Here is a 24,163-nt window from a genome sequence, read left to right as displayed (position 1 = left end):
CAACACAATTGGCTATAAACAGGTGCCGTAACTACCACTCAGGAGTTTTGAGTTGATCCAGAGCTAGAAGATCTGAACCCTGTATTGTGCGGCGAACACCCTGCAAGTGTTTATGCTGGTCTGATCAACCATAACCGCACAAACAAGGTAAGGTTCAGAAAAACTCTAAGCTTAACAATAAGGACTGAAGAGTCAGCTGGGGCCTGTTTATCCATCAAGACCTCAACCTCGACGATCAACCCGGCCAGACCCTCACCTCCCCCATTTTTTTTTGTGGTTTCTCAATTTCCCGACATCATCCAAAAACCCTACTTCATTACCCTCATCCTCACCTCCCACCATCTTTTTTCTCTTTTTTCTCCCCAATACTCTTGCCCAATCCCACCCAATGTCCGACAATAAGCCCCCTTCTGGCCGTTTCGTACCTTGACCTTCCAATCGTTCGATCCCTGGTCTTCAAACACTGGAAAGGACAACCCCAAGAATGAAATTGGTTCTTAGACCTCAAATCTCGACCAACAATTACTTCAAAAGAAGACTGTTGCAAGCACCTGCGGGACCCAGTCGCAACAACGGTCCGTCTTCCTTTTTTTGGTCTCAACAAAGGCAAGGGCCGCAAACTCTCCGAGTAACTGCCCGAAGAGACCACCTTCCAACCTCGTCTCACCGGCCGTACCATTGGCTTGTTGGCGGCTAATTCGCGACGTACTGAACCAGTTCCCCACATGGACTCGTTCGCCAATAGCCAATCCTCAGCACCGGAGAACGGTGCTAACAAGCCCAAATCCAATGGACAGCTAGACCTCACCAGCCTAGTCAACGAGCTCCGCCTCCAACATCAATCTGATGAGGCTAGGCGACAGGACGACCGCGCCCGGAAGGACGCCGAGGAGGCACAAACACAAGCTCAATGGAATCTCAATGAAGACTCCAAGATCTCCTCCATCATATCTGCAGCAATAAAGGATTTTGCAGCAGAAGACTTGCTCAAGCCCAATGGATCCAACATTTGGCAATGGGAGCAAGCCCTTCAAGCTACTGCAGCCAAACGCTTCCGCAACACCGATTTCTTCACCCCAGGAGACAAAGAGGTTGTGGTTCCCTACCATGAGAAGATAGCGCTTGGTATCATCCAGTCCTTGGTACACAGTGAGCTGTCATTTGATTTACTGGATTTCAACAACTCAGCCGATGTTTTTGACCACCTGGTTTCAAAATTCCAAATTGTCAACCAGGCCAGGCAGCTACAGGCGTGGGAAAAGCTGAAAAGCATCTCTCTGTCCGACTACAACAGTGCCGCATAAGTCCTTGCGGAATTTGATCAATGTGCGCGGAATTTTGTTGAACAAGGGATTGACCTCACATGGGACACAATACGAAGCTTTGTCCTTCAAGGCAATCTCTGTGACCATCTCTGGCCAGCCGTCAATCTGTTCATGGAGACTCATGACTCCCTAGCGCCAGGCCCCGTGGACGTCCTCTGCTATTGGGATGCGGCACACACCAAACACCAACTCGCGGAGGAGACAGGACAAAGCTCAACATCGACTTTGAACGTGACCCTAGCTAGCCGAGCCGACACTAGTGCTTCAGGACCCGTCTCAGGAGCTAGCTCACCTCAAGATACAGCTGACGTCTCAGCGATGGCACTCAACAAAACCCCCCGCTGCTACATATGCAAAAAGCTCGGCCACATGTCTTCCAGCTGTCCAACAAGCAGGAAGAACAATCCTGATACATGTCAGCCTTCCCAACGCCCTGCCCCAGCTCCTAGCTTCCCACCGTGTTCTGTGACCTACAACTTCAACAGGTTACCCTATATCATGCCAATACAGCCAGACCCCAGGCCTGCCAGTGCACCACCAGGACCATATTGCCCGCCTCACTTGTCCCAATCGGAAACCGCCAACCCACCCCAAACCACCAAACAAGTCAACGCAAGACAAATCAATGCCGACTTGTTTGCGGAAGAGGAAGAAGATGTGGAATACGTTTTTGAGAACAAAAATCTGTCCGCTGAACCCTCCAGTCACCGCTTCAACCTTTGCAAAATGACTGTTGATTGGGATGGCCAAGAAGTCATATGGGACTCTGGCGCCTCAGATAATGTGACTGGTGATAGGTATGCGCTATTTGACTTCAAATCTCTAGAGCATCCTATTGCCGTCAAAGTGGCGACTGACACCGCGTGCGATTTTATCACAGGCACAGGTACTTTGAGATTCTGCGGGATGAGCGGGGTGACGGTTGCTGTTAAGAATGTCTATTACTGTGAGCAAGCTAGCTCGACCCTTCTGTCAATTGCAGCCTTCAAGCAAGCAGGCGCGCGCTTCAGAGTCAGCAGAAATTTTGACGCTATTGATTTGATTTCTAGCAACGGCCAACTACTTCTCCACAGCAAGTTTGACTCTGAAAAGAACATGTGGCCCTTACATAGACCAAAGAGAGCGCTTGTTGCACCAATTTCTTGTATTGCTGCCAATTGTTTTCCTCACCCATCTGTTGAAATTAAAGCAAATACCGTTTTTAAATCACCAGCTGTCATTGAGCATAGCCAGTTCACCTGGTCCGCTGAGGACCTTACGGCTGACAAAAAGACACTACTTTTCTGGCACCCCCTCTTTGGACATGCAAGCCTTAGGAAAATACGTAGGTTAGTGAAGTTGCAGCTGGGATATAGTCTGCCCACCTCAATGCCTGAAAGTTCGATAAAATGTCCGGTATGTTCCATCTGCAAGGCGACTAGAACTTCTGCACTAGGGCCATCAAAATGTGTACTCGCAAGATTGTCTGTGGTCTGTAATGATCTAATGGGACCTTTTGATACTGCAACACTGACTGGCAGTACATATGCGCTCACAATCCGCAATATTTTTACGTCTTATAGTGAGGTCAAGATACTGAAAAGCAAGGCAGACGCGGCAGCGGTCCTGATGGAGACTATCACTCGCTGGGAGACTCAGACCAAAACGAAATTGAAGATCCTCTGATCAAACAATGGTGGAGAATTTGACTCAAAGGTCCTGGGGAAATTCCTCGCCAATAAGGGCATTATTGCCAAACGCGCACTACCTTACCACCATTTTCAGAACGGGGCGGCTGAACTTTACAACCGCACAGTCTTGGACATGGGTCAAAGCGTGTTACATGACAGCAAACTGGGCCGCGAATTTTGGGGCTATGCATTCCTATGGGCAGCTTGGACAATCAACAGGATCTCAAACCGCGTGACAAAGGAAAGGAAACCCTACAAATGTTTTTTTGGCGAGAAACCCCAGCTGGACAGAACCAGAGTTTTTGGCTCCAAATCCTACTTGCTTGTTGTGTTGCGATACAGTCCAGAGAGTAGGACCAGGCGGATGACTGCGGCAAGTCAGTTAGGTGGAGCAGGCCCCGGTACAACCTTATTCATCACTACATTAGGTTTAGAAGCATGTATCTAGTTGTAGTATTGTTGTACTGTTTCCTTTTCTTTTTCTCCACTCATCTTTCTCCGAGTCATTCCCCGCGCATCTCAATAGGTGCTTAGTTCATTTCTCTCTCATCATCTTTTGTTGTTGGCCTCCCATCATCGGCCTCCATAGCTCACAGCACGCTGTCTGGTTTTCTCAGGTTTGCTTGTTCTTTTCATGTTTCTCTCTGTTCCTTTCTCTCCTGCTTCATGCTCCCTTTGCAATGTGATCACTCATCTTTCTCCGAGTCATTCCCCGCGCACCTCAATAGGTGCTTAGTTCATTTCTCTCTCATCATCGTTTGTCGTCGGCCTCCCATCATTCCTCCATAGCTCACAGCATGCTGTCTGGTTTTCTCAGGTTATGAGCCCAGCGTAAACAAGCTATTGAGTCCTAGGAGTCCCCGACTTGACTACCCCCTTCCTTCCTTCTGATCAAACTTCATCAGCACTGTGGCGGATAAAAACTGTGAACAACCCAGTCCAGATCTTTCCCCGCCATTAGAGAACCAGGCGGAGCCTTGCTTCAAGCCGGAAGATACAACTCCGCTGGCGTTGAGTAGCGTCTCATTTCAATCCATCGATTCCGAGTCCGACAACCAAATTAAGGACTCACTCATTCCTACATCCCCCTTGCCCGCAAAACCAATCATTCCGGCTTCTCTCTCCTCTAACATCATGAGCTTTGTTGACACCTTGAACATCAAACTCGTCACCGAGAAACTGGAGAAAGACAGCTTCACTAGTTGGCAATGGGCTATCACCACCACTCTTGGATAAAAGGGTCTCGACAACTACATCCTCATCGACCAGATAGATGGAATGAAGAAGAAGCCTGAGTACCAGCAACTCAACAAAATGAAAACCAACTTCATTTGCATGCACCTCTCCACCAACAATCTGGAACGCTTCGTCTCTGATGTGAGAGTGTACGACGCCAAGAAACTATGGGACAACATCAAAGCACACTTCATGGCCAAAACCATGGAAAAAGCGGCCAGCGCTATGGATGAGTACTTCAACATCCATTTTGACAAAGGCAACATGGATAAATTGATCACCTAGATCCGTCACACCTACTGTCACCTTTGCAAAGTTGCCGCCGCCAAGTTTGGCAAAACTGGCCTGACCGCCATGGCCATTGTATTTGCCCTCCAAAAACTCCCTGGGTCTTTCTCCACCTTCCGCACTCTTCAGTTCAAGGAGGGCGACAAGATTAAGATGGAGACTTTTCTTGGATCACTCGAGATGGAGGTTTGACGACAGAAAGAGTCACTACCTCAAGCCCCCTCATTCTCCACCGCTCTGGCCGTTTCCCATCCACATAACTCCTCAGACGCCCCCAAGAAGAAGAGTTGACGTAATCTATGCCGGGACGGCAAGCACCATCCGGACGCGCCCCACCCTGAGTCCAAATGCTTCCAGGTACACTCGGACAAGGCCATTGCCTATTATCAGGCGGCAATTGACCAAATATCCGGTAAATCTTCCTCAAAAGCCAATCTCAGCTCCACCAGAGACCTCAGGGATGCCATTGTCTTGGACAGTGGAGCCTCAGGGCATTCCCTCAAACACAAAGCTTATTTTGTCTCATTCTCTCCGTTGTCTTCCTCAGTTTTTGGTGCCAATGGGGCGGCCATCCCAATACTTGGTTTTGGGCCAGCTATCATTCAAACAGCAACTGGACCGTTAGAACTCAGCCTGGCGTATTATGCGCCCAATCTCTCAAACTCTCTGGTTTCTCTAACCCATTTTATTTGGTTGGGTTACTCATTACTTCCTGTCTCTAACGGTCGTCGCTTCGAATGCCGGAAGGGAGCCGATCTTATCTTCATGGGGTTGACCAAGGAGAACGTGCTCATCATCAACATGAATCCGCTGAAAGCTCTGTCCATTGATTCCCTCTCGCCACTCGATCTCCATTGAGCCCTTGGTTACCCAAGTCTGGCCTACCTCAAGAAGTCCTATCCCGACCTTGACGTGAAATCTCTCAAATGTGACGTGTGTGATCTCCCAAAGATGCATCATCAACCTTTTGGTGGACGCTTACCAACATTCAACGCTCCACTCAATTGCATCCACATGGACCTCTGTGTTCCCATGTCACCTACATCTTGGGGAGGAAACAAACAATTCCTGAAGATAATCAATGGCTTCACCAAGTACCAATTCATCTACCCCATGAGATGTAAGTCAGACACTTTAAATCTCTTTTGTGTCTTCCTCAACCAGGCTGAGACATTTTCCGGCCTTAAATTGAAATTAGTTGTTTCCAACAATGGTGGGGAGTTCTGTAACAATAAATTCAAGACTCTGTTTGAGGATTGTGGGATTCAGCATCTGACCTCGGCCCCATACACCCCACAACAAAATCCCCTTGCAGAGCGAGGCAATCAAACAACCATTGAGAAGACTTGGGCAATGCTCATGACGTGCGGACTTTCTCTCGACTGGTGGGGGGAGGCAGTAGTGCTGTCGGTTTATCTCAAAAATCGATCTCCCAACAGCTCCTTAGGCTTTGCATTGCCATATGAAAAATGGCATGGGAAGCAGCCAGACCTCTCCAGCCTTGTTCCATTTGGTTTCCGGGCAGTGCTTTACGAGGAGAAGAAGTAGAGAGACTCCAAATTCTCCGCTTCCGGCGCCGAGGCTGTGTTCATCGGGTATGATGGTCACCATCACTCATTCAAGGTGTGGGTCCCCAAAACAAACAAGATTGTGGGATCTCACCACGTGAGGCTCTTCCCAAAAACCTTCCCTTTCCTCTCACCTTTAGACGCTCCCACTCCCCCTCCGGTTCTCTTTGACTTCAACAAACCCAAAGCACGCCCAGTTCTGGCGCCACCGCCACCACCTCCAGCTGAAACCCCAGTCGACAAAGTCCCTGTGCCACATGAGGTACAGGAACGGCCCCCACCAGAGCCAGCACCCAAGCCTCCCCTAGCTGATCCCTCCACTGCAGCACCAGCGCTCAACCCCCCTTTCACCCCATCACTCCCTCCAAGAAAGGGGTACGCGTATGTTCCTCATTATGACATCGCGCCCCGGGATATCTCTTCAGACATCAACCAGGGCAACATCATCGCCGGTTCCATACGTCACCGTGCGCTTGTTATTGTTGGCAAACCCACTTTGCACAAGGACCCCAAAACCTACGGCGAGATACTTGGGCGAATTGATGAAAACAAGTGGCTGATGGCAGTGGAGGTCAAAATCAACAACATTTGACGCCGCGAAGTATGGGGGTGGCTCCCAAAACCCCAGGATGTCGCTGTGGAACTACTCTTTGGGATGAATAGAGCTGGAGAGGGAATGGTGCTTTAATGGGCTGCCTCTCTGGGAACAAGAAAAAGATATAAGAGTGTGGACTCTCATGGAAAGGTGTGGCTATGGAGGATTCTTGAGATATGTCTTGAGGGTTACTTTTCTACTAATCTAATATTTTGTACACAGATATCAAGCTTGTCCAATCTGATTTATTGGCATAAGCAAGGCTAATGATAGGTGACCAGTCATCTGAATTACTTTGACAGGATCTGATGGGGAACAAATGAAGAGGAAAACAACCCAGTTTATATACACAAGAAAGAGGAGCCATGAGGAAACAAGGATAACCTGAAGGGAAGCATAGAACATTCTACTTCTATAGGATGAAACAGCCATGTGGTCAGAGTAGTGGGTCAAGGAGTCACATGATGGTGTAATAGTGGGTGGGGATGATGCCATCTTCTGGGGGCTATGGTGCAATCTTCCTAGTTGGAGGAGGGGATATGTGAGACATAACAGGGGTAGAATATTCTATGATCTAAGATAGGAGGATTTAGGTGTTTCAGGAAGTGTTTCAGGAAGTAATAATCTAGGGATCTAAGATAGGAGGAGTCAGGTGTTTCAGGAATTGTTTCAGGAAGTAATAATGTAGGTGAGGCTTGGGGCTATGTCTAGTATAATGTGTACCATGTTGGGTTTGGAGGGTGAAGGGTTTCAAGGGTGCTTATAAATCTTTGAGCACATGGTTCTAAGGAAACACTAGAAGAAGGGGGTAACATGTGATCTGGGTAGATGTTTGAGACTAGGGAGAGGGTTTATCCAAGAGAGGGGGAGTGTGGGAAGAGGGAATACTATTATCCAGGGTATGACCATTGAGTGAGGATGTTGAGGGCCTTGGGCTTTGCTGACAAGGGGGCCAGAGGTATGGGATTTAGTCTTGAGGTGTTACAGCCTTGTAATTGATGGTTGCTGGTTTTCTGGGTAGATCAGGATTGGCTTACCACATCGCAAATTGGACACTACCTGGGTGTTTAAGCACAAGTTTGACACTAACGGGGAGCTACTCAAGTACAAGGCTCGTCTGTGCGTTCGGGGCTTTTGTCAGGTCAAAGGGGTGAACTACAACTGCAACTTTGCTCCAACAGGTCAAACAGCGACCCTCCGGATCTTACTTGGCATTTCGGCTGAATTGGACTTCGAAATCCACCAGATGGATGTTAAGTGCGCCTTCCTCAACAGTGTTCCGGAGGAAGAGATTTTCATCAAGGTTCCAGAAGGACTCGGCGTCGAACTTCCCCCCGGCCACGGTCTCAAGCTACAGAAATCCCTCTATGGCTTGAAGCAAAGTCCGCGTTGTTGGTACAAAGCCCTAAGTGATTTCTTTGATTCCATCAATTTTCTCCTGGCCGTTGTCAATCCATTTTTGTTCCTCCATCAAGATTTGTCCAGGCCGTGCTTTGTTTTTGTTCATGTGGATGATTTGGTCATTATGGGACCCAATGTCTTGTTTCTTAAAGAAAAGATCAAAGCACGGTTTGAGATAAAAGACATGGGGCAGTGAAAATGGGTCCTTGGCATGCAAGTCACTCGTGACAGGACCAACAGGATCATCACTCTCAGTCAAGACCGCTACTCCAGGGAGATCCTCGAGGAATTCGGTCTCTCAAATTCAAGCTGGCGTCAACTCCTCTTCCTGGCAATTCACTAACCTGCCCACTCAAGAATCAACCAGTCAATCTTGGCTTCAACTATTGCCGGGGGGTGGGCCTGCTTTAATACCTTGTTCAGTGCACTCGACCGGACCTAGCCTTTGCTGTCAGCTACCTGTCGCAGTTTTTGAGCTCGCCGGACAAGATTCACCAAGAACAACTCCTCTGTACCATGTGGTACATTCAGCATTCGAAGAACTTTGGGTTGACCTTGGGGCGCGTTGGCGATACAGCAAATTGGTTGGTTGGTTATGCGGATGCAAGTTACGCATCTGGCGTCGGTGCGGCGTCCTTCGCTGGCAGCATTCTTCAACATAAAGGGGTGGTCGGCTGGCGGTGTCAGAAACAAGACAACGATGCGCCATCCTTATCAACGACAGAAGCAGAATATCAGTCATGCGCTTTGACTGGTCAAGATCTCCGGTGGGCTCAACAACTTTTGGACCAAGTTTACCCTCTTCTTCACATCAAATCCTCTCCTGTCAAGCTATACTGCGACAATCAAGGCGCGCGAGCCTTGCGGAAAGACTCCGTCTATCAACATCTTACAAGGCACGTGAATGTTAGGCATCACTGGCTTTGTTTTCACATCTACACGGCAGGGAACTTTGAGGTCCTTTATGTTGGGACTACCAACAACCCTGCTGATTTCCTCACGAAACCGCTGAATCTACAGAAAACCCAAGCGGCGGTCTCGCAAGTGACCCTGAAAGCCATTGACATCAAGGAGGCTCCCACTGCATAGGGAGCAGGGGGGGCAGTTGTGATACAGTCCAGAGAGTAGGACCAGGCGGATGACTGCAGAAAGTCAGTTAGGTGGAGCGGGCCCCGGTACAACCTTATTCATCACTACATTAGGTTTAGAAGCATGTATCTAGTTGTAGTATTGTTGTACCATTTCCTTTTCTTTTTCTCCACTCATCTTTCTCCGAGTCATTCCCCGCGCACCTCAATAGGTGCTTAGTTCATTTCTCTCTCATCATCAATCGTTGTTGGCCTCCCATCATCGGCTTCCATAGCTCACAGCAGGCTGTCTGGTTTTCTCAGGTTTGCTTGTTCTTTTCATGTTTCTCCCTGTTCCTTTCTCCCCTGCTTCATGCTCCCTTTGCAATGTGATCACTCATCTTTCTCCGAGTCATTCCCTGCGCACCTGAATAGGTGCTTAGTTCATTTATCTCTCATCATTGTTTGTTGTCGGCCTCCCATCATCGCCCCCATAGCTCACAGCACGCTGTCTGGTTTTCTCATGTTGCACCTGAGAAAAAGAAGAAGCTCGACAATTGTGCGGTCGAACGCCTTGTGGTTGGCCGCCTCCCATAATCCAAATGCTGGACATTCTGGTTACCCGCTACAAAAAAGCTCGTCTTGTCCGCTTGGGCTGATTTTGGCAAAAATGTGTTACCGTCTGTGAAAATGAAAAATCCTACTGCTACTGCTTCAGCATCAACCAATGAGAACAAGGTCTCAGAATCCCACCAGCTACAACTGAACGACTTCAAGGAAGAAACCAAAGTGGTCTCACAGGAGGCAGCGGTTGACAAGGCCAAAGAGAACTGCACTGATGATTTGTTTTCAGTGCCAGCAACCTTTAAAGCCGCCATGCGCTCCAAGGAGGCCAAATTTTGGAAAAAGGCGGTCAACACCAAGCTCAAGAACCTCCGTCAAAAAAAGGTGTGGACAGTCCACAAACTGCCAAAACAGCATTGTAAACTTGGCGCCTGTTGGGTCTTTGCCAAGAAGACAAATAATGACGGATCAATCAAGTATAAAGCTAGATACGTAGCAGAAGGTTTTAATCAAAAACAAGGCACAGATTTCGCCCATACTTTTGCACCTACCGCTACTTTCACCTTGATGAGAGTCCTGCTCACAATTGCCGCTAAGAATAACTGGCCCATTTACAACTTTGATTTTGTGGCTGCATACCTCAACGCCCCCATCAATGAGGAAGTGTGGGTGCAGGCACCAGAAGGGCTTGACATCAACATTGGAGAAGCTTGCCTTTTGCAACGGGCACTCTACGGCACAAAACAAGCAGCCCTTTGCTGGTGGAAACATCTCAGCAAAACTCTAGCGGATCTTGGTTACACGTCTAGCTACTACGACTCAAGTGTATACACCTTGAGCAATAAGGCGGACCAATCTATCATCTGGGTCCACGTAGATGATGGGATTGTTACCGGGTCATCCAACAAAGCTCTGAATGTAAGCTCTCCAATCGAGCTTCACTGATCATGAGGAGCTATGAGGCTCAAGGGGGGCGTGGTACAAGGTCAAGACCTTGGAGGGACACTTCTGGAACCTAACTCTGGATAAATTGCAACCTAGTCCAGGGGAAGTGTTAGTACTTCCCTGCTGTATATACAATGGAGAGGGAATAGGAAATGGGAAGGGACAAGGAGGAAGGGTTGAATGCTCACCTAGTCCAGGGGAAGTGTTAGTACTTCCCTGCTGGACTAGGAGGGTGCGGGCCGACGAGGTCTAAGAGTTCGGTCAGAGGCGGTTTTGTGACATGCTTGTGACTCCTTTGGTGAGGTCGCGGGGGGCGGGCTCACACTGAAGTTATTGGAACTACAATTGAAGGGTTCTTTGGAAATCAAGTGGGAAGAGGGCCTTACAAGCATGGTTGGAGTCAAAATCAAGCGGACCACTGACGGTTTCAAACTGACACAACAAAATCTGATTGAGAAGATACTGAGAGATCGATGGGATGGCACAACAAATTATTCCAACCCGCTGCCTGAAGGCTACACCGCCAACACCGACGACAATAGTGAAGGATTGAACAGCACTGACTATTTCTTGACTATTGGCAGCCTGAGCTATGTAGCAGTTGGTACACTTCCTGACATTGCGTAATGTGTCAATTACTTGGCACGTTTCTCAACCAAACCCTCCACGCTTCACTGGAAAGTTTTGTGACACCTACTCAGATACCTAGCACGCACAAAAGACACACCTCTACTCATCAACCCAACTGGCGATGACAAGGTGCCAGTGGACTGTTTTGTTGATGCTAACTGGGGCGGCCCCAGCTCCAGATCATCCTACGGGGTTCTCCTGTGTTGAGTTGTCTGTTAGTCTGCTACCATGATGTATCACCACAGTATGGAGGGCTGTCGGATTGACCCATGAGCACTACCAACCAACCACCCAGCTGGCAGCCACAAGCGTCTGTAGCCTAGCTGGTAAAGGCAGCACTCTAGTATGTGTCTCAGCATAGCTGAGGTCGTGAGTTCGACTCTCACCAGACACATCTTCATTTTACAGTCTCTACAGGTTATGAGCCCAGAGCTACCTGAGCGCTACTCGCTTACAATAGAGACTTGATGAATTTGTGAATGCTTACTTGTAAGACCACGCAAACCCCTATAAGCCTACATCTAGATCACGGGTTCAATCCCTACACTGATCATCTTTCCTGGGTCTCATTCCCACTCTCTCTTGGGGTCAATCCCCACTTCCCATCATGTAGCAAGGGGGGGTGTTGAGTTGTCTGTTAGTCTGCTACCATGATGTATCACCACAGTATGGAGGGCTGTCGGATCGACCCATGAGCACTACCAACCAACCACCCAGCTGGCAGCCACAAGCGTCTGTAGCCTAGTTGGTAAAGGCAGCACTCTAGTATGTGTCTCAGCATAGCTGAGGTCGTGAGTTCGACTCTCACCAGACACACTTCATTTTACAGTCTCTACAGGTTATGAGCCCAGAGCTACCTGAGCGCTACTCGCTTACAATAGAGACTTGATGAATTTGTGAATGCTTACTTGTAAGACCACGCAAACCCCTATAAGCCTACATCTAGATCACGGGTTCAATCCCTACGCTGATCATCTTTCCTGGGTCTCATTCCCACTCTCTCTTGGAGTCAATCCCCACTTCCCATCATGTAGCAAGGGGGGGTGTTGAGTTGTCTGTTAGTCTGCTACCATGATGTATCACCACAGTATGGAGGGCTGTCGGATCGACCCATGAGCACTACCAACCAACCACCCAGCTGGCAGCCACGAGCGTCTGTAGCCTAGTTGGTAAAGGCAGCACTCTAGTATGTGTCTCAGCATAGCTGAGGTCGTGAGTTCGACTCTCACCAGACACATCTTCATTTTACAGTCTCTACATCCTGCGCCTGTACGGCGCGCCCATCATGTGGGTTTCACGGTGTTTAGTCACCGTAGCAAGCTTGAATTGTCAAGCTGAATACATGGCGTTAGGACATGCAACACACCATGCACTGTGGATTAGGAACCTACTGTGCAACATCATTGGAGCGGAATTCAGAGTGTGTATCCTCTGCAACAACCAATCAGCGGTGAAGATTGGCTGCAAGGATGCTTCCAACAAGAGGACACACCACATAGAACGCGACTTCTATGTGACAAACCAGGCTCTTTTCGAAAAGAAGACTTCCCTGGAATGGATCCCCGGCAAGGATCAAGTGGCAGATGTGTTGACCAAGGCGCTGGGGAAATCAGCGCACAATAAATGCAGTAAGATAATCTTAGGTTTCCGCAGCTGATATTTTTTTTCTTTCTTTTCCTTTTAGTTCTTTTTTGTTTGTTTGTTTGTTTTTTTCCTTTTTTTCCTTTTTTCTCTTTCTTTTTACCGTTTGCCAGTTTCTTGTCAAGGGGGGGGATGTTGTGACATGTATTTAGTACTTGACAGTGTTAACTGTCACAGATATTTTGTAGATAGTTTTGTTCTGATTTTATTACATAGTAATTATAAAATCATCATTCCTGCGAGCTACCACTCCAGCAGTACTGCCCCAGCTTAGGGGCCCTTGGAAAATTAAGCCTGAAAATAGCTTTTTGACTGTCCATCAAGATAATTATCCAAGTGCCGCCTGCTGGCAGCCTGGCCTTGCCTCCCATCTCCAGGCCGAGTTGGATGCCAACCAGTTCACATCCAAAGTTCAAGGCCATCCCTGGTGGTCCCAAGTAGGCAAGTTTGGTTTGTCTTATGTCACCTGAGACCGCGGCAGCCCCTAATCCTTCCTCCGGGTGGGCAGATCCATCAGTAAAAATCACTAAGTCAGTTGAAGGGTCCAAGGTTTCCAGAAAAGATGCTACGGTTCTCTTAGCCTCCTGTTTTTCAACCCTGTCAACCACCAAATCTATTTTTCTCCCTGCCTTCCATGGCAGGTGGTCCTTGTGGATAAAGTTCACCTCCTCGAGACCCCTCATGGTTGAGGGAGGCCCGGGCTGGGGAAGGATCTAGCCTGCCATAGCAGCTCTGTTTGGATCTGTCTCTTGGCTGCCAAAGACCTGTGTGTTACCCTAAACACTCCATGTGCCATTCAATCCAGCCAGAATAACATAAAAAGGGTATTTACACATGAAAGGTGAATGTGAGAAGGTGTATTAACACCTAAAAGGGATATGTAAACATGATGAAAGGGGTATATAGGCCTGAAAGGGGTATGTAAGCCTGAAAGGGGTATGTAGGCCTGAAAGGGGTATGTGCAGTAAGGGTTATTTTCACATGAAAGGGATATGTAAACATCCAAGGGGTATGTAACTGAATGATAGAAGGGGTATTGAAAGGGATGTAAAAAACTCAAAGGGGACATGTCAACACGAAAGGGTCATGAACGCATGATGAAAGGGGTATGTAGACATTGTGAAAGGGATACATGCACATGAAAGGGGTATGTGTAGGGATGAAACCGGTTCAGGTTTGGGTCAGAAAAAAGTACCCAAACCTGACCGGAATTTAGTGTGGGTTGGTTTGGTTTGGGTCAGATTTGAAAATATGCTGCCCAAACTCAACCCAACGTCTTACTGTTTTGGGTTGGGTTGGTTTCTGACCCGACAGGTCTTGGGTTGAACTGACCTATTAGGCGCCAAAAACCCCCAAATTTACTGTTGGGGGTGTTGTAGTTGGGTTGCAGTCCAACCCAATTAGAAAATAGGCTGCCCAAACCCAAACCAAAAATCTAGCGGGTCGGGTCAAAAACCAGTTTTTGAGACAAAAGCCGACACAACACGGGTTGGATACCCGGTGGGTCAACCCAACCCACTTTCAACCCTAGGTTTGTGCACATAAAGATGTATGTACACATGATGAAAGGGGTCAATGCATACAAAAGGGATCTGTGCACATGAAAGGGGTACATGCATATGAAAGGGGAATTTGCACAGGTATTAGAGATCGCCCGTGGGTACCCGGTATCCGTGGGCGGGTACCCACCAGCCCTTGGCGGGTACCCGCCTGCAGGTGCCATGTGCGGGTCCGGGTATGTAAATTTTAGATGGCGGGTACCCGTCCAGGTACCCGCTGCAAAAGGTCTGGAGACAAGCAGTCACGGACAACCTTTTTCAACGCAATCATGGCCCCGGCTAACCTAACCCTCTCGGTTTCCAGCACATGCTGGACGCCGAGAGGGCATACACTCTTGATTTCCGGCACAGAGCAGACATCGGAGGGTGTATGTATGCCCTCTTCTTGATGTCCGGTATGTGCTGGACACCAAGGGGGCATACACTCTTGATGTCCGGCACAGAGCGGACATTGGGAGGGTGTATGTATGCCCTCTTGATGTCCGGTATGTGCTGGACACCAAGAGAGCATCCACTCTCAATGTCCGGCCCAGACCGGACATTGAGAATTCACACGCAGACATACCCTCTTGATATCCAGCCCAGACCGGGCACCAAGAGGGTATATACACCCTTGATGACGGTCTATGCCAGCTTCAAGGGTGGTGTAAACTCTTGATGACCGGCTAAGACCGGACATTGGGAGGGTATGCACACACCCTCTTGATGTCTGGTCTGTGCCGGTCATCAAGACTGTATGCCCTCTTGGTGTCCAGCACAGACCGGACATCGAGAGGGTATACATACACCCTCTTGGTACCCGGCCCAGGTCAGGCATCGAGAAGGTATATACACCCTTGATGACCCTCGGCAACGGTGGGTCGCTACTTTACTCTACGATAACCAGGCCAGGAGAGTAAAGTAGCAACCTTCAGTTATGTTTTTCACGGTTATCGTTATTGCTAGCGCGCAGATAGCAGTGTCACGGTTATCGTAACTGGCCTTTCTTCATAAGGCTGTTACTGGTAAATTAACAAGTTATTGTAATGAAAGGCCAATTTTGCCCTAGAATGGCCCTTTCATACAGCTGTTACTGGTAAATGAACACATTGATGAGCAATGAAAGGCCAAATTTGCCCTAATATGGCCTTTTATTGCTCAATATCTTGCTCGATAACTGCTGCTCTGCACATAGATATCGTAGCTTCCTTGAAAAAAAAACTCTCCCTGAGTGCGTTATCAATATCACACCAGATTTCACAGTGGTGACCAGTCCGGTTATCGTAGAGTGACCAAAAATCGCTACGATAACGCTACTTTACCAATAACCGTAAAGTAGTGACCCACTGTTGCCCTTGGAGCCGGCATAGACCGGCTAGAGGGTTGAATTGTAGGCGGTACCCGTGATACCCGCCACGGGTACCGCCGGTACCCGCCCTACGGGTGCCGGGTCCGAGTCCGGGTATCTAAATATGCCCAAAATGACCGTAGGTACCCGCACCCGCCACGGGTACCCGGGTCCACTTGGCAATCTCTAACAGGTATCAACTCAGTATTTTGGAGCCTGTACTCAGTTTTTTGTACCTTAGACTCACTCTTGCATAAATTATGCAATGTGAATGGAATCAACCAGTGCTTGATTCTTGCATGAGGCACAGCTTGCCTTGAGCTCTTGCATCTCAACTGCAAGCAATTTCTAGAGTTTTTCTTGCAGTGGTGGGAAATTTCAACAAATGAAGCTGCTCTGGTTACCACTTCTGATGTAGAATACAACAAAGCAACTGTTTTTCATGATTGAGCCCCATTATTCCCTCAGTAGTTTCTCCCAGGTCATAGACAGGGATACCTTCAAGCTAGGTTAACTTTAGTCCTGAGGAAGGCTTCCCAATCCCAACCCAGAACAATAGAGTAGTCTAGCTTTCCCTGCCCCTCCACCACTGAAAGAAAAAGACAACATCGGACATTTCTATCCGATGCCATGTCAGACAAGTCAACCGGATGTGTTGGATGGAGAACTCTGACAATCAATACTTGCATCATATAGAGAGAGGAACAACCTAAATAGTCTATGTACAAAACTCTGTGACAGGTGTTGCAGTCGAGGACTGCTGCAGTGTCACAACATCCCCCCCCTCGACAAGAAACCGGAACTCCATAGATAAAAAACAATGTAAATAACAAGAAATGATGCAAGAGATGAAAAAAAAACTAGGGATTGAAGCCTTGGATTATAGCGCTGTATTTTGAATGTGCTGACTTGCCCAGCGCTTTGGTGAGGACATCCGCAATCTGATCTGTTCCGGGGATCCATTTCAGAGAAGTCTTCTTCTCGTAGAGTGCTTGATTCGTAACATAGAACTCGCGTTCGATGTGATGGGTACGCTTGTTAGACGCGTCCTCACAGCCAATCTTGACCGCAGATTGGTTGTCGCAGTAAATTGTCACCGGAAACTGGGTCCCAATGATGTCATACAGCAGGTTTCGGATCCAAAGGGTGTGACGTGTCGCATGCCCAAGCGCCATGTATTCAGCTTGGCAAGTTGAACTAGCCACTGTGACTAGTCTTTGGGAGACCCACATGACAGGCGCACCATACAAGCGGATGACGACTCCGTACGTTGATCTGGAGTTGGGGCCGCCCCAGTTTGCGTCAACGTAGCACTCCACCGGGGTCGCTTGGGATTTATCGGGGTGGATGCGCAGCGGAGTTGTCCTTGACCCCGCCAGATAACCAAGTAAGTGCTTGAGTCCCTTCCAGTGAACCGCCAAAGGTCTGCTGGAGAATCTGGCTAGGTAGTTAACACTGTATACTATGTCGAGACGTGTTCCTACCGCTACATAGCTAAGGCTTCCAATGGTTGAGAGGAAAGTGTTGCCGTTGGAGCCACATTCGTCTGGCTCCGAATTTGCGGAGTATCCTTCGGGGAGCGGCGACGAGTGGACAGTGACACCGTCCCAGTGCTCCTTGAGGATCTTCTCTATCAGATTAGGCTGTGTTAGTTCGAAGCCGTTGGTTGTCCTTGCGATCTTGACGCCAACCATACTAGTCAGTCCTTCGCACCATTTGATTTCGAGGCACCCTTTCAGTTGTGTTTCGAGCAACTTCAAAGCCTTGTCAGATGATCCTGTGACAATGCCATCGTCAACATGTACCCAAATGATGGACTTGTCCGCTTTGTTGCTGAGTGTATACACGCTTGAGTCGTAATAGCTAGAGACATATCCAAGGTCGGCTAAAGTCCCGCTCAGGTGTTTCCACCAACATCGGGCTGCTTGCTTCGTCCCATAGAGTGCGCGTTGAAGTAAGCACGCTTTGCCAAGGTTCACGTCAAGCCCTTCAGGGGCTTGGACCCACACTTCTTTGTTGATGGGTGCGTTGAGATACGCCGCAACAAAGTCAAAGTTGTAGATGGGCCAATTATTGCGGGCTGCAATGGAAAGTAAAATCCTCATTGAGGTGAAAGTAGCTGTAGGCGCAAAGGTGTGGGCAAAATCGGTGCCTTCTTTTTGATTGAACCCTTTCGCAACATATCTGGCTTTGTATCTGATAGAGCCGTCAGCGTTTGATTTCCTCGCAAAGACCCAGCGCGCTCCTAACTTGCGACGGTTGGCGGGGAGGCGTCGCACTTTCCAGACATTCTTCCTCTTCATGTTGTCTAGCTCAGTGTCTATAGCTATTTTCCATTTAGCCGCTTCCGGGGAGCGCATGGCCTCCTTGAATGTGAGAGGAACCTTACCTGAATCGTCCGCGCAAGTCTTCAAGCAGGTATCAACTAGCCGTTCTTGTTCGTCGACTAGTTTTTCTTGAGTGAAGTCGTTGAACACAAGGTGGTTGGCTTGAGTTGCTGGTCCTGCGTTTGGAAGTCCGGCCGAAGTCATATTTTGTTTATTCCCGCTAGAAGCTTCTGCCGCCGTTGGCAATGCGTTTCTGCCGAAATCAGCCCACGCCGATGAGACGAGTTTTTTCGACTGTGGTAACCAGAACGTCCAACCTTTGGACTCGGGCAGGTGGCCGACCACCAGTCCTTCTATTGCTCGGTCATCTAGTTTCTTCCGTTTTTCAGGTGCCACCAGGACAAATGCACGTGATCCAAACACTCTTGTTCTGTCAAGCTGCGGTTTGTCGCCAAAAAAGAATTTGTATGGCGTCTTCTCCTTGGTGATACGGTTTGGTATTCTGTTCAATGTCCATGCTGCCCACATGAAGGCGTATCCCCAGAATTCTTTCCCGAGTTCGCTGTCGTAGAGAATACTCCTCCCCATGTCAGAAACGGTCCGGTTGTATCTTTCCGCTGCTCCATTCTGAAAATGATGGTACGGCAGTGAGCGCTCCGCTATGATGCCTTTCTCGGCAAGGTACTTACCAAAGAGCTTAGAATCAAACTCGCCGCCGTTATCTGACCGAAGAATCTTCACCTTGGACCCGAGTTGAGTTTCCCACCGTGAGATTGTTTGCATCAACATCTCTGCTGCTTCACTCTTAGCTTTCAGGATCTGTACTTCGCTGTATGAGGTGAAAACATCACGTATGGTAAGCGCGTATTTGCCGCCTGTCATGGTGGGAGTATCAAAAGGACCCATGAGATCAACGCATATAACAGAAAGTTTCTCAATGCAGCGTTTTGTAGGGCCGAGTGCGGAGGTTCTTGTTGCTTTGCAAATGGAACATACCGGACACTTGATGGAGCCGGTGGGCATCGTATGAGGGAGGCCGTAACCTAATTGCATCTTAACCAATCTCCTGATTTTTCTCAAGCTGGCATGTCCAAAAAGGCGATGCCAGAATAGGAGAGTTTTCTCGTCAGGTGTCAAGTCATTCGGGTTCCACGTGAACTGACTATGCTCGACAAGATTAGGGGACTTGAAAAAGGAGTTGGTTTCAATTGCTTGCGGCAGAGTATTACAGGCTTCATATGGTGACGAAACTTGGGGAGAAACAATGGGAGCTCGGAGAGGAAGAGGTAACGGCCAAGTGTTGTTTTTGGGATCGAAAACACTGCGCAGAAGTAGCAGACCCGTTTTCAATACTAGATCGATCGCATCGAAGTTTCCCTGAACCCTGAAAATAGCATTAGACTTCTTGAACGCCGCTAGAGACAGTAGTGTGGAACGAGCGCGCTCACAGTAGTAAACTTTCTTAACTACGATGGTCGCCCTGTTCGTCCCGACAAATTTCAAGGTACCCATGCCTGTGATGAAATCACAAGCTGAGTCAGTTGCTACCTTCACGGCTATTGGTCGTTCTAGCGGGGTGAAGTCATGTAACGCGTACCTGTCGCCTGTTACGTTGTCAGATGCGCCTGTGTCCCACAGGACTTCTTGGCCATTGCGCTCTATAGTCATTTCTCGAAGATTGAAGCGGAGGCCTGATGGTTCGGCGGACAGCTTTTTGCTCTCGAAGACGTACTCAGCTTCCTCTTCCTGCTCCTCGGCGAACAGGTCCGGATTGATCTGTCTCGTCTCGACGCTTTTGGTTTGGAGGGTTGACGAAGAGGTTCTGCTGGCTGGTGGTGCAGATTGGCGAGAGGCCGCAGGGAGTTGTCCCGATGGGCGGGACAGGGCAGTGGTTCTTTGGTCTGGCTGGGTAGGCTTGATGTACGGTACGCGATCGTAGTTGTACGTGATCGAGCAGGGTGGGAAATTGGGTTGAGTGGTAGGGCGGGCAACAGTGGCTCGGGGCCCGTTGTTTTTTCGGCTGGAGGGACAGTTGGAGGAGAAATGTCCTGGTTGTCGGCATATGTAACATGTCGGTGGCTTGTTCAGTGCCATCGCGGAGACTGATGGATCGTCCGGGGCTCCTGAGACGGTCCCTGAAACGGTGCTGGTGTTTGATCCTGAAACGCTAGAACTATCTCGGCTAGCTAGAGTCAGCGCTAGAGCGGATGAATCTGATCGTCCTGTTTCCGCGGCTAGTCGGTGTTCGGTTCGCGCTGCATCCCAAAATCGCAGAATATCGCCGGATGTTGGTAGTTCAAAGTCGTGCGTCTCCATGAACAGTTCCACCTTGTGGTCCACGGAGCTGGCGAGGTGGTCCCGAATGTTCCCTTGGAAGATGAACCCTATGACGTTGTCCCAGGTGAAATCGACTCCCTGCTCGCGGAAGCTCCTGGCACACTGATTGACTGCCGCAATTGCCTCGGCTGCGCTGCTGTAGTCAGATAGTGAAATCTTCTTCAAATTTTCCCACGTGCCCATCTGTTTGGCGCGATTGATGACCCGAAATTTTGAAACGAGGTGGTCGTAGACTTCAGCTGAGTTGTTAAAGTCAATCAGGTCGTACGTGAGATCCGCATGAACCAAAGAGTGGATGATGCCGCGTGCGATCATCTCGTGGTGGGAGTCAATGACTTCGTTCTCCTTGGGATTGAAGAAGTCCTTATTATGGAAGCGTTCGAAGGCGGTCATCCGGAGTGCATCTTCCCAGCGGCAAATGTTGGAACCGTCTGGTTTGAGAATGTCCTGTGGATTGAGTTTTTTTACGGCCGCGTTGACGATCGTGGAGACTTTTGCTTCATCATCCAATTCACGGTGACGTCGTGTGGATTCCTCGTCTGCCTCGCGGCGTGCACGATCTTCTTCCCTGCGGGCGCGATCTTCGTGGAGTCAAGCCTGTTCAAGCTCACGTTGGAACCTCATTTCGGCGATCAGGCTGGCCATGTCTGATTGAGCAATATGTTGAGGATTGGTGGGTGGAGCGGGTGGGATGCTGTCATTGAGGTGTGGCGCTGATTCGGTGCGGCGCCAGTTTGTCGATGAAGACCCAAGTACACGTCCGGTCAATCTGGGTTGGAAGGTGGTTTCTTCCGGCATGTCGTCCGAGAGAGCGCGGTCCTTGCCTTTGTTGGCGGCCAGTGTCGACGGTCCTTCGTCTCGGGAGTTATTGGAGGGAATGCGGCCTAGCCGTCTGGTGAAAAAATCGTTCGACAAGAGTTGGGGGCCCAGGACGTTTCGCATTGTCGGGTTTTTGGGCGTTGCGCGATCGATCGTCCTCAGACCGGGTATTGCTCCTAGACGTGGTTTCGGATGTAGGCGTCCAGAAGGGGGTTTGTTATCCAACATCTTGACTGGAAGCGATGAGGAAGTGTTGTCGGATGGGTAGGGTTCGAGAAAAGAGGGATGAAGGAGAGAGAAAAAAAAAAAAGGGAAGTTGTCCACGGTCGGCGTAGGCGTCCCGAGGCAGAGCAGACCAAACCTCTCTTGTTGGGTCGTCTTACTAAGCTTAAACCTAATCTACCTCTCCTTCAGCGGCGTCATAGCTATGGATGATCAGTCCAACGCAAATATCTGCAGGATATTCACCACGAGCTCGCTTTGGGGATCGGTAAACTCAGAATCTGCTTGCAAGTGTAACCGGACAAGAGTAGGGATTATAGGGAACTAGCTCTTCAACGGTCGAGTTTGGTCGGATAATCAGGGAGAGAAGAGGAAATGGAGTTTCTAGGTTGTTATATGTAAGTGTTCTATTTTTATTTTTTTTATTTTTTTTTTATTTTTAATTTTTATATTTAATCGAAATTTGTTATTATTATAGGGTAGTTGGGCGCAGATAGGGAAGAAGGAAAAGGAAATGCGAGCGTTATCGGGTAGAGATAAGAGAGACAGAAAAAAAAAGGCTCGCCGGCGGACTACTGTGGCTTGTCTGGGGTGACTACTATGCTCGTTCTTGAAGGAACTACTGAGGGAGGCTCGTCCTGGTGCCGGCTACGGGATATGTTGTTTGATTTTAAATCGTTCGGTTAAGGAGGATAAAAAAAATGCTCGCCGGCCGATTACTGATGCTCGTCGATGGTGACTACGGAACTCGTTTCTTGAAGAAACTACGATTGGGTGAATCTTCTCGTCGCCGGCTACTGATGGGAAATGAAGAAATGATACGATTTCTGAGTTACTCTGGCGAGAGGCTCATAACCTGTTGGATGGAGAACTCTGATAATCGATACTTGCATCATATAGAGAGAGGAACAACCTAAATAGTCTATGTACAAAACTCTGTGACAGGTGTCGCAGTCGAGGTATGCTGCAGTGTCACAACAGGATGTTCAGGTGTTTTTTGTTTCTAGGGCCTTGATTGCGCCTTGAATTTATTTTTGCTGATTTTTGTTTCTTCCGCTTTGTTGTCAAACACCGTGTGCTGTACGGAATCCAACTTTCACACCTATACATAATACAAACAGGAAAATCGTTAACAAAGAAGATGGCTTTCCTTCATGGGCAAAACTTCGGAGATCCCAGAAAGAAAAAAATGGAGATTCATTGAGGAAGCTAGGTGTGAGAGTCCCCACCAAAATCTTCAATTCTCTGGTTAGCGCAAATTCAATGCAACAACAAGCTTATGGGAATCAGTTAAGCTAGACATACTCGGCCAACAAGTCAATTTTTTTGTTTGAATTACAATCCTTGGGCAATATGGTTGGCCTTTCTTGGAAGCTACAAGTATACATAATTTTGGCTCATTGTCCCCACAGTCCACCCAGAATCATGGATCGCCTTCTGAACTGGTTCATCATTGGCATTCCGGGTTGATTGGGTGGTGAAAAGGGTTTGATGGCAGCGCAGGAGCCAAACCCCAAGGAATTGATGCAGCGCATTATACATGTGTCCCCTCTCGTACCGCCCCTGCAAATCGCGTCACTGAGAGCGAGGAATGTCAAGAAGCTATGAGCAAAGGGGAAAAATATTGACTCTGGGTTTTTCTGGGCGAAACGTAGACAGCGACTCACTTGGGTAGGTTTGCCACTAGGGGATATGCGAAGTCTTTGGCAGCCGGGTTGGTCCCTTTGTCTCCTTCAATCTGGGTTGTAATTACCATGGGCTGGAGCTGCTGAAGCGTAGCATCGGAAGAATACTCGCAGGTGTAGGGGCCCCCACCATCTGGGTTATGAACATAGACGCTCATAGAAATAGAACCATCCTCCGTTGCCGATGGAACTCCATCTTCTTCAGCTGTGAAGACTTGAGAAAGTCAGCTGAATTCACAAAGTGAGGGCCGGAAGATGCTTACCAAAGGCCAACTCTTGCGCAACATCGATCACAAAAGGCTTTAACCCATCACCGCCGAATATCCTTCCGCAGGGTGTCGTAGCCCCCGATGTGATTTCCTTTTGTAAGATGATGCCCGTGTTCTGGACTAGGTTTCCTCGGGATGTCAATCGAGTACCGAATCCCGTGGATCGACGTCTGTTCCCTCCATCAATAGCCAAAATGAACGAATGCCCCCATGTAAATTGGAGAAGGCAGATGATCCCTACGACGAATTGGATGAAGGAGCTTGTTTTCATGGCTTTGTGCGATTTTTTTGTAGGTGATATGGGGTTGAAAAGGTGTAATGACGGGACAAGAGAGAATAAATAATAAAGAAAACCTGTTTATGTCGATCCAAATGTGTAAATATTGAATTTAGAAATTAAAAAAGAAAAAGAAATGACCGGCGTTTCTATTGAAAGAAAAATAAATGGCAAAAAGACCGGCGTTTCGGTTAATGGAGTCTAATGACAATGATATCAGGTGAGATGTGTGTGCAAGGCAGAGGGGTATCTCCTTGGCTGGGGAATGGACGGAGGTTAAATAGAAAACACGATCAATCATATCATAATTTGTCCTGTCTACTGCTTAGCCTGAACTGGACTCTCGCCGCCACGTTGTTAGAATCCCTACTCGTCTGACATTTTGCGGCGCATCTAATGGATACTCGTAGC

At 48.6% G+C, this 24,163-nt stretch overlaps 2 protein-coding genes across 2 annotated transcripts; both read right to left on the bottom strand.

The window, feature by feature from the left end:
* Positions 1–16,194: 16,194 nt before the first annotated feature.
* On the bottom strand, positions 16,195–21,527 carry PtA15_5A135 (uncharacterized protein; the record flags this gene model as incomplete). The annotated part of the gene is made up of 3 exons (XM_053168866.1): positions 16,195–16,225; positions 16,726–21,061; positions 21,092–21,527. The coding sequence occupies 3 exons, from the start codon at positions 21,525–21,527 to the stop codon at positions 16,195–16,197; spliced, it is 4,803 nt and encodes a 1,600-aa protein (XP_053020120.1).
* Positions 21,528–22,918: 1,391 nt separating this feature from the next.
* Positions 22,919–23,746, bottom strand: PtA15_5A134 (uncharacterized protein; the record flags this gene model as incomplete). Its single annotated transcript, XM_053168865.1, has 3 exons — positions 22,919–23,099; positions 23,189–23,411; positions 23,470–23,746. 3 exons carry the CDS (start codon positions 23,744–23,746, stop codon positions 22,919–22,921), a joined length of 681 nt encoding a protein of 226 aa, XP_053020119.1.
* Between the last annotated feature and the right edge of the window lie 417 nt (positions 23,747–24,163).

This window comes from Puccinia triticina, chromosome 5A (genome assembly GCF_026914185.1).
Source record: "Puccinia triticina chromosome 5A, complete sequence".
Classification (NCBI taxonomy): Eukaryota; Fungi; Basidiomycota; class Pucciniomycetes; order Pucciniales; family Pucciniaceae; genus Puccinia; species Puccinia triticina.
This window is presented reverse-complemented; position numbering and strand designations above follow the sequence as displayed.